Source organism: Primulina tabacum, chromosome 1 (genome assembly GCF_025594145.1).
Source record: "Primulina tabacum isolate GXHZ01 chromosome 1, ASM2559414v2, whole genome shotgun sequence".
Classification (NCBI taxonomy): domain Eukaryota; kingdom Viridiplantae; phylum Streptophyta; class Magnoliopsida; order Lamiales; family Gesneriaceae; genus Primulina; species Primulina tabacum.
The window spans coordinates 57,810,613-57,818,808 of record NC_134550.1 but is presented as its reverse complement, the minus strand read 5'-3'; the positions used below and the strand labels follow the sequence as shown (position 1 = coordinate 57,818,808).

The following is an 8,196-nucleotide window of genomic DNA, read 5'->3' as shown; positions in this document are numbered from 1 at the left end:
TATTTTATGTTGAAAAATAACAGTTGTTTTGAAATAATACACTTAATAATAGAGATGTCTAATTAAAATTTCTTCAATCACTTGCATTTTATTTTTATATTTAATAAAAAATAAATATCACCAAAATCACTTTCTTTTATATAATTAAGTTAATAGAATTTTTCCAAAATATTCATTTTAAGGGTATGTATCTTGTGAGACGATCCCACAATTCTTCATATGTGAGACTGATCAACCCTACTGATATTCACAATAAAAAATCATATTCTTAGCATAAAAAGTAATATTTTTTCATGAATAACCCAAATAAGAGATCCAATCTCACAAAATACGATTCATGATATAGTCTCACGTGGCATTTTTGACTCATTTTTTTCTAGTTTTGAATTAAAGTTTGAAATTTTAATTAATTAATTTCCTTGAAGTGATGCTCATTTAGAAAGTGGATTACATTGGAGCCTTTCAACTTCTTTGCCTTTTTAAACGACAGCTAACACTGTTGAGCGTTCCACACTTCCACCACCTCCTCCTCCCCACCACCACCGCTCCGCCGGTCTCACCGCCACCTTCTCCGTCATTTATATTTCTGAAGCACTCGAACCACGCGGAGAACGAGCTACATTCCTGAACAAAGATCCTAACTTTTTATAAATAAATCCCCGTTTTACTGCATTGCTGGTAAGTGTGATATCAGTATGCGAGCAGACTTTGATTGATCTTCGATAAAATTCGATTTTAGTCCTTTAGCCCTTCTGTTATTGCATTGCGTCGTCGATGGTTGTGATCGAAATCTTTAACTAACCATTTGTTTCTGTTTTTCGTGTGTGTTTTTTAAATTGTTCAATTTGCTTTGTTTTCCGTGTTTTGGAGAGCCGTTATTTTGTTCATTCTGAAATCTATATCGCTTTCTTGCTTCACGAACTTTAGAGCATTTCTCCTTTTTTCCGAGTTCTCTGTCGGTGTCGCTTTTTCACTCTTTAACTGGCACTTTGCTTCTGGGTGTGTTGCATGAGCTTATCTACTTTTTTCCTTGCTGTTTTCGGAGCTGCGATAATGCTTCAGAGGACTTGTGAGCGCTTGTTGATTTGTCGTAGAATGACGTGGTCTCCTTCGATAACTATCAATGGTTCTTATCGCAAGTTGTTCGATTATTTGGTGTAAATTTTAGCTTATTTCAAACTCTACTTTTTCCCCGACCTTAATAGTTCTATCAGAGACTAGAAGTGGATTCAGAAATTTTTGAAGGGATCCAATAAATTACACACAAAATTTGTTTTCCCCCCTTTTCAGGAGTGCTACTGCTCCGCACACATTGTTCCGGGGTGCTCTTTTTTTTTGTTCATCTCACACATTCTTTTAGTTTTTCCCATGTAATATATAATCATTACATATAATTAAGGTTTGGATCATCAAAAGATTGAAGCCTTACTTCTTATGCTGTCATCAAAGCATGTTGAAGATACCTTGTTGACGTACAATGTCTGAATTTATTTTTCAATTTCATTGATAGGAGATATCGATATTGTAATGGTTTGTTTGCTTGATGAGGAATGCAATTCGAGAATGAATTTTGGTATTAAGAGAGGGAGACTTTCTGGTGCTTATTTCCCATTCATATTTGTTAAATTATGCAAATGTCTTAGTCAAGGTGTATTTTGTTTTCCTTTCATTTTCTTGATCCTCGTGGGCATAAATTTAAATTATGCAAGTTGATCGCATGATTTAAAATTTTTGACATCTGATTGGAACTTGTATTTGTTTATCTGACCCCCAATTATTTGCTCAGGATATGATAATAATGACCTGGAATTTTTTATGACTTTTGAGTCCTGGATTCTCAATTGCTGTGATCCATTATATTATAAAGTTATTTCTGGATATTTTCTCCATTGATTTGGATGTTTGAAGAGCTGAAAATTTGTTAAATTCATTTGCATCGTGCACCTAATCCTTACTCATCCTAACTGGAATGTACTTCATTATCATGTGAGCTTAGGCGCTTACAGATTTTCCTTCTACATATAGTAGTTCTTCTCGGAATTTCTGGTATGTATAATGACTTAGCCCACAATATCTTGCTGGTTATTAGGTATATGTTGAATAATTTGCATCTTCTACCCCTTTTACTTGTTAGTCAACTACATATGTTAACAATTCAATCTATGAAAGTGTCCCAATTTTAATTTTCCAGCTGCCTATTGAGTGAATACTTCTGTTAACGAATATATTGACTTGGAAAATCAAAACATTTGCACAAATTGTATTTTCATGGCCACTGTATGGTCGAGAAGGCATACTTGAATAAATTTTAATTGCACCAAGTTACATGAAAAATTTTTCATGCTTTGATTTTGAAACTAAAATTGCTGATTGGCTTTCTAGATATCTGACTCTGGCGGTGTGTTTGTGATGTTACATATAATGCATGGCATATCGGGTCTTTTTGTTGTAAATAGTGAGTTTCACTTTAAGCCTACAAATTTATGGCACTGTGTCAACAGCTTGCAATGGATAAAAGGAGTTGGCCATGGAAGAAAAAGTCATCTGATAAGCAGGGTGTTGAGAAAGTAGCTGCTACTGCATTAGACGCTTCTAATGTTGCTTCAGAGACCAGCGAAACTCAAGTTGGCAAGGTATGTGATATGTGATCTATGCATTAGACACCTTTAGCTTCCTTTTTCATTTTATTTTTAACATTTGTCACATTTTTCCCACCCAGTTCGATGAGCATGGGATCACTTTACATTTCCTCACAAATTTTTGCTCTGTCTGTCATCAAAAATGTGTATTTAGCAGATTTCTTTTAGATAAAACAACAATTGTACGAGTCATGGCTGATTTGTAGTTTACCCTGCCTTATTATGCTTATATATCTTGTTTCCTATTTTTTACAGTCTAAGCAGGAAAACAAGAAACCAAAGTATGTTCAATTATCAATGGAATCATATACACGTATAACTGGATTGGAGAATCAATTGAAGTCCTATGAGGATCTAGTCAAGACTTTAGAAGATGAAGTAACTGAACTGAATGAAAAGTTATCCGAAGCCAATTCAGAAATTACCAATAAAGAGATCCTGGTGAAACAACATGCAAAAGTCGCTGAAGAGGCTGTTTCAGGTTTTAAATTTATAATTTTCTTGTCATTTCTTCATGAACATAGAATGTGTTAAACTTAAGTTTATTTAATATTTTCACAGGTTGGGAAAAGGCGGAGGCTGAAGCTGCAGCATTAAAAACTCATCTTGAATCTGTCACACTGCTAAAGCTTACTGCCGAAGATCGGGCATCTCATTTAGATGGTGCTCTGAAGGAATGCATGAGGCAAATGCGAAATTTGAAGGAGGAACATGATCAAAAGCTGCATGAAGTTGTCATTAACAAAACAAAGCTATTCGATAAGATGAAGCTCGAGTTTGAAACAAAAATATCCAATTTAGACCAAGAAATACTCAGGTCTGCTGCTGAAAATGCTGCACTCTCTAGATCTTTGCAAGAACGCTCGAACATGCTGATCAAGGTGAACGAGGAGAAGTTACAAGCTGAGGCAGAGATACAACTTTTGAAGAGCAAAATTGAGGCCTGGGAAAAAGAAGTGAATTCACATAAGTATGAGCTTCATATTGCTAGAAAAGAGGTGGAAATTCGCAATGAGGAAAAGAATATGAGTGTGCGGTCTGCTGAAGTAGCAAACAAGCAGCATCTTGAGGGAGTTAAGAAAATTGCAAAGCTTGAAGCAGAGTGTCAACGATTACGCGGTCTTGTTCGGAAGAGATTGCCGGGTCCAGCTGCGCTAGCACAAATGAAACTAGAAGTTGAAAACTTGGGCCAGGATTGTGGAGAGTCTCGTCTGAAGAGGTATCCTGTGAGATCTCCAACTCCACTCTTGTCCCAAATGCCTGACTTTGGACTAGGCAACACACAAAGGTATCAGAAAGACAATGAGTTACTAACAGAACGTTTATTAGCTATGGAGGAAGAAATGAAAATGTTGACAGAAGCGCTGGCAAAGCGCAACAGTGAATTGCAAGCTTCTAGGAGTTTATTTGCTCAGACCGCTAGCAAGCTTCAAAGTTTAGAAACACAACTACAAGTTGATGGTGAACAGAGAACTTCTAAGAGATCAGATGCTTTGGTTCCAGTAGAAAGTTTCTGTAGTCAAAGCATTGGTAATCCACCAAGTTATACCTCTATTTCAGAAGATGGAAATGATGATGGCACAAGTTGTGCAGGTTCGTGTGCTACTGGAGTTATGTCTGAGCTCTCTAATTTGAAGAAGTCTGAAAACACAAATCCGTTGGATCTTATGGATGACTTTCTGGAGATGGAGAAATTAGCATATCTATCCAATGGAACAGTTCCAAGTAAGGGTATATCATGTAATATAGGCAATGAGAGATCTGCAATTGTTAAGCAGGAAGAATCACTTGAAATCACCATGATGACTGGCCCCCTGGAGCTTGAGGAGGTTTGTGGTTCGGAAGCTGGAGTGTCTTGTAAAGATGATGTAACTGTTGCAAGTCCACAGCTGCAGGCAGATGCACTTATCTTCAAGAAGCTCCAATCAAAAATATCTTCGATTCTTGAGTCGATGTCTGCAGGAAAAGACAACGGCAAAGTTATGGAGGACATTAGACACTCTATGCAGGATATGCATGATTCTCTACAATATCTGTTGACGAATTCCGTCGTGGAGATTGATCAATCTGACCCAATGAGTGAGGATGCCAAGATAACAGCAACCAAGGCTATTCCTACATCTGGAGATGTTAACCCGTGCACGGAAACTGCACAAATCATTAACCAAGAACTGGAAATTGCCATTTCTCAGATTCATGACTTTTTCATGATTCTTGGTAGAGAGGCCAAGGCAATCCTGGGAACAATTTCTCTTGATGGAGATGGACTGAGTACAAAACTTGACTCGTTCTCTGCCAAATATAATGAATCTACAAAAAGTGGGATTAATCTGAATGATTTTGTTCTTGACATCTCTTATGTATTAAGCAAAGCAAGTGAGCTGCAATTCAATGTTATGGGATTTAAAAGTTCTGAAATGGAAACATGCTCATTTGATTGTATAGACAAGATTGCACTTCCTGAGAACAAAAATTTCGTTGATTTATCAGGAGACAGCTATCCGAACGGCTGTGCCCACTTTTCTGATTCGGCATCTGATCCTGATGTCCCCCATGATGGGAATCTTGTTCCGACCTCTGATTCAACAAATCAATCGTGGAAATGCTCACTGGAGGAGTTTGAACGGTTGAAATTGGACAAGGAGAATCTTGCAATTGATCTGGCTAGATGTACCGAAATCTTCGAAGTCAACAAGTCTCAGTTACTGGAAACGCAGCAGCATCTTTCTGAGGTTCATTCACAACTAACAATTGCTCAAAAGACCAACAGCTTACTCGAGACACAGCTCAAATGCATGGCAGAGTCGTACAAATCACTTGAAACACGGGCAGAGGGATTAGAGATTAAGGTAAATCACCTTCAGCAGGATATCAAAAGTTTAGAAAATGAGCTACAAGAGGAGAGAAAAAGTCATCACGATACACTTGCCAGATGCACTGATCTTCAAGAGCAGCTGCAAACGTTTCAAAGGTTGCAAAGGTACTAATATATTTCCCGCTCTAGCAATTCTGCATTGATTTGGTTTCGAAACTGATTGAAGCAGATGGTTGTGTCCTCAATTTAAAGGGATTCATTAATTGTGTTAATATAAATTTGTTTTACCTGTCCTATTGAGTGAAGATCATTTTAAGCTGTCCATATCCTACTTTTAATCTTATAAAAGCTACCACTTACACATAAAAATGGTCTTTCTTTGCCTATAAGCTCTAGAGAATATGCCTGAGACTTCCAGTGCAAGCCTCTTTATTTTCCTTGGTTAGCCTTCATTTATATATGTAATAAATCTATAGATTATAGACCGATTGCTTTTTGATGTTTTAGTTCCATAATTTTTGTTGTTGTCCAATTCTAAATTGATTCCTTCGGGCTTACATAAAGCACAATCAACTTAAGATTCTATAAAAAGAGAAATAGGAACTAATAAAGGAAACTAAAGAGTACAAAGAAACAAGAAAATTTGCCCAACCCTAAATTTTGACTTTCATGTTTAGGTCCGTGATAACATGCTCTGGCCCGTTGGCTTTTTCATTGCAGCTTCTTAAGCGATTTCTGAAATCTACACATGCTCTTTCTGAGTTATCTGATGCAAATTTAAGGATACAAACCATTGTACCGTATATTCTAATATTGTCTGCCTGATTTTGCTATTTAGTATGAGTTAAAATTGTGATGATTTTTATCTCACAAACTTGACCGTGCTTGCCTTGATATTTCCTTGCCAGTAGTGATTGCGGTGCAGCAGCTGATACTGATGACAAGATTAGCCAGGTGAGCGTGCAAAACCATCTTGCTTTCTATATATATCTGAGTGGACACTTGATCCTTTATATGGAAATGCATACCTTTCAAGTTTGTTTAAACCAAGTGCTTTCGTAGCATATGTCTGTCGTGGGGCAAGTTTATGCTCTGCTAAGCCTTTTTGTCATCATTTAACACCCATGACCTCAATTATTATGGGTTTGAATCCTCGGAAGTGAGTTTGTAGAGAAAAATTCTCTCTAGGTACATGTCATAGTTTCAAAAGATGATATTCAGGAGCCACAACAAAAAATTGGCAGGGGACAATTTTTTTCACGCTCAATATTTGAATAAAGTATTACAAATTTGCAAATAAACCATATGACTCATAATGTTTTAGTTTTTCTCGGTTGATGGAATGCCTGGCCTGCTTGTCCGGCTTTGAAGTCTGTTCCAATTATTAGGCGTGTATCATCCATGTGGTTAAGCTTTGGAGAAAACTAAAAACACTTTTCTTCTATATCAGGAGAAGGGGTTGGCAGCTGCAGCCGAAAAGCTGGCTGAGTGTCAAGAAACCATATTTCTTCTCGGCAAGCAATTAAAAGCTATGCGTCCCCAAACCGAGTTTCTCAGTTTCCCAAACAACGAAAGGACTCAGAAAGCCGACCACCCCATTGAAAATGAACCAACTGTAAGTAGCACAAATATTCAAGATGTGGATTCATCCTTAATGGACACCATCCCTTGTCTCAATTTTCATGGAGCAGGATCCGAATCCCCCTTAGACATGTTCAACACTCCATTTAGTCCATCAGATTCTGAAGCACACTATCCACCGCAGTCACCAGTTTCTAAGTATTCGAAACACCATCCCACAAGTTCAGGCTCGTCTACTCCCACTCCTGAGAAACAAGCTCGTGGGTTTAGCCGATTCTTTTCAGCGAAAGGAAAGAGTGGTCAGTAGTGACTGACAGTTCGCCAGCATAATAAACAGTTTACATTTTCGAGCTTTCTGTAAATATTGAAGAACCTTCCAAACTTTTCTTTCTTTTGTGTAATTTGTTGTTAGATTTTTAAATTCTCTATATAGTTGTGTGGATAGTATACTTAGTTGGTGTATTTATTTTAAGTTGACAGGATCGTCTGTCAATTGTCTGCTGCAGTCTTGATCTAACAAATTTTCAATAATTGCTTGTTTATGCTAATCAAACTTCAAACCACAAATGGTGGAATTCATATTATATCGAATGAGTTATATTCCATGTGATATCGATACTTGGATCACATAATTGATCCCAAGTTAAATTTCTCCCAGATACATTAAATTCTTGGTTTCCAAATTTTGGTAGCTGAATAGAAAATGCATTTGATCCAACGACACATGATTTGGAATGCAAAAATAGTTGGTGTATCGTTTTCTAAAGAGCTTTGCTCGGCATTAAAAACGCTACGTAGATGAAAAGCAAAGAACGTGAATTGTTCAATCATTTACAATGGACATGGCGACATGAAAAGACGTAGCTGAACTAGAAATAGTGGGGATTTGAAAATTTTGATTAGAAACGTGAATTAAATAGTTACGAAAATTGAAACCCATCTCGAACAAGTTCACTTGATATTTTATAAATATGAACTATAATATATATTTGATGGAAAAAATACGTAGGATCGAGCTGATCAGGGAGTAAGCTGGTTAATTAGCTAAAATATAGAGACACTAATTACAAAATTTTGATTTAATATTTTTCCAAAGCACACTGAGCACCGCTTCATAATCTGCTTGATGATCACTGCCTTTTGAGACTGCATGTTGTTCGA

At 36.9% G+C, this 8,196-nt stretch overlaps 1 protein-coding gene across 3 annotated transcripts; it reads left to right on the top strand.

Annotated features, from left to right (window-relative positions):
• Nucleotides 1–443: 443 nt before the first annotated feature.
• On the top strand, nt 444–7,540 carry LOC142554075 (filament-like plant protein 4). Of its 3 annotated transcripts, none has more exons than XM_075664716.1 (6): nt 444–678; nt 2,502–2,633; nt 2,895–3,120; nt 3,201–5,619; nt 6,366–6,408; nt 6,905–7,540. In XM_075664716.1, the coding sequence occupies exons 2-6, from the start codon at nt 2,508–2,510 to the stop codon at nt 7,340–7,342; spliced, it is 3,252 nt and encodes a 1,083-aa protein (XP_075520831.1). In that variant the 5' UTR covers nt 444–678; nt 2,502–2,507; the 3' UTR covers nt 7,343–7,540. The 3 variants fall into 3 exon arrangements, with proteins under 3 accessions (XP_075520831.1, XP_075520816.1, XP_075520823.1); XM_075664701.1 differs by having other exon boundaries at nt 6,363–6,408; XM_075664708.1 differs by lacking the exon at nt 444–678 and adding an exon at nt 1,577–1,597 and having other exon boundaries at nt 6,363–6,408.
• The last annotated feature ends 656 nt before the right edge of the window (nt 7,541–8,196 follow it).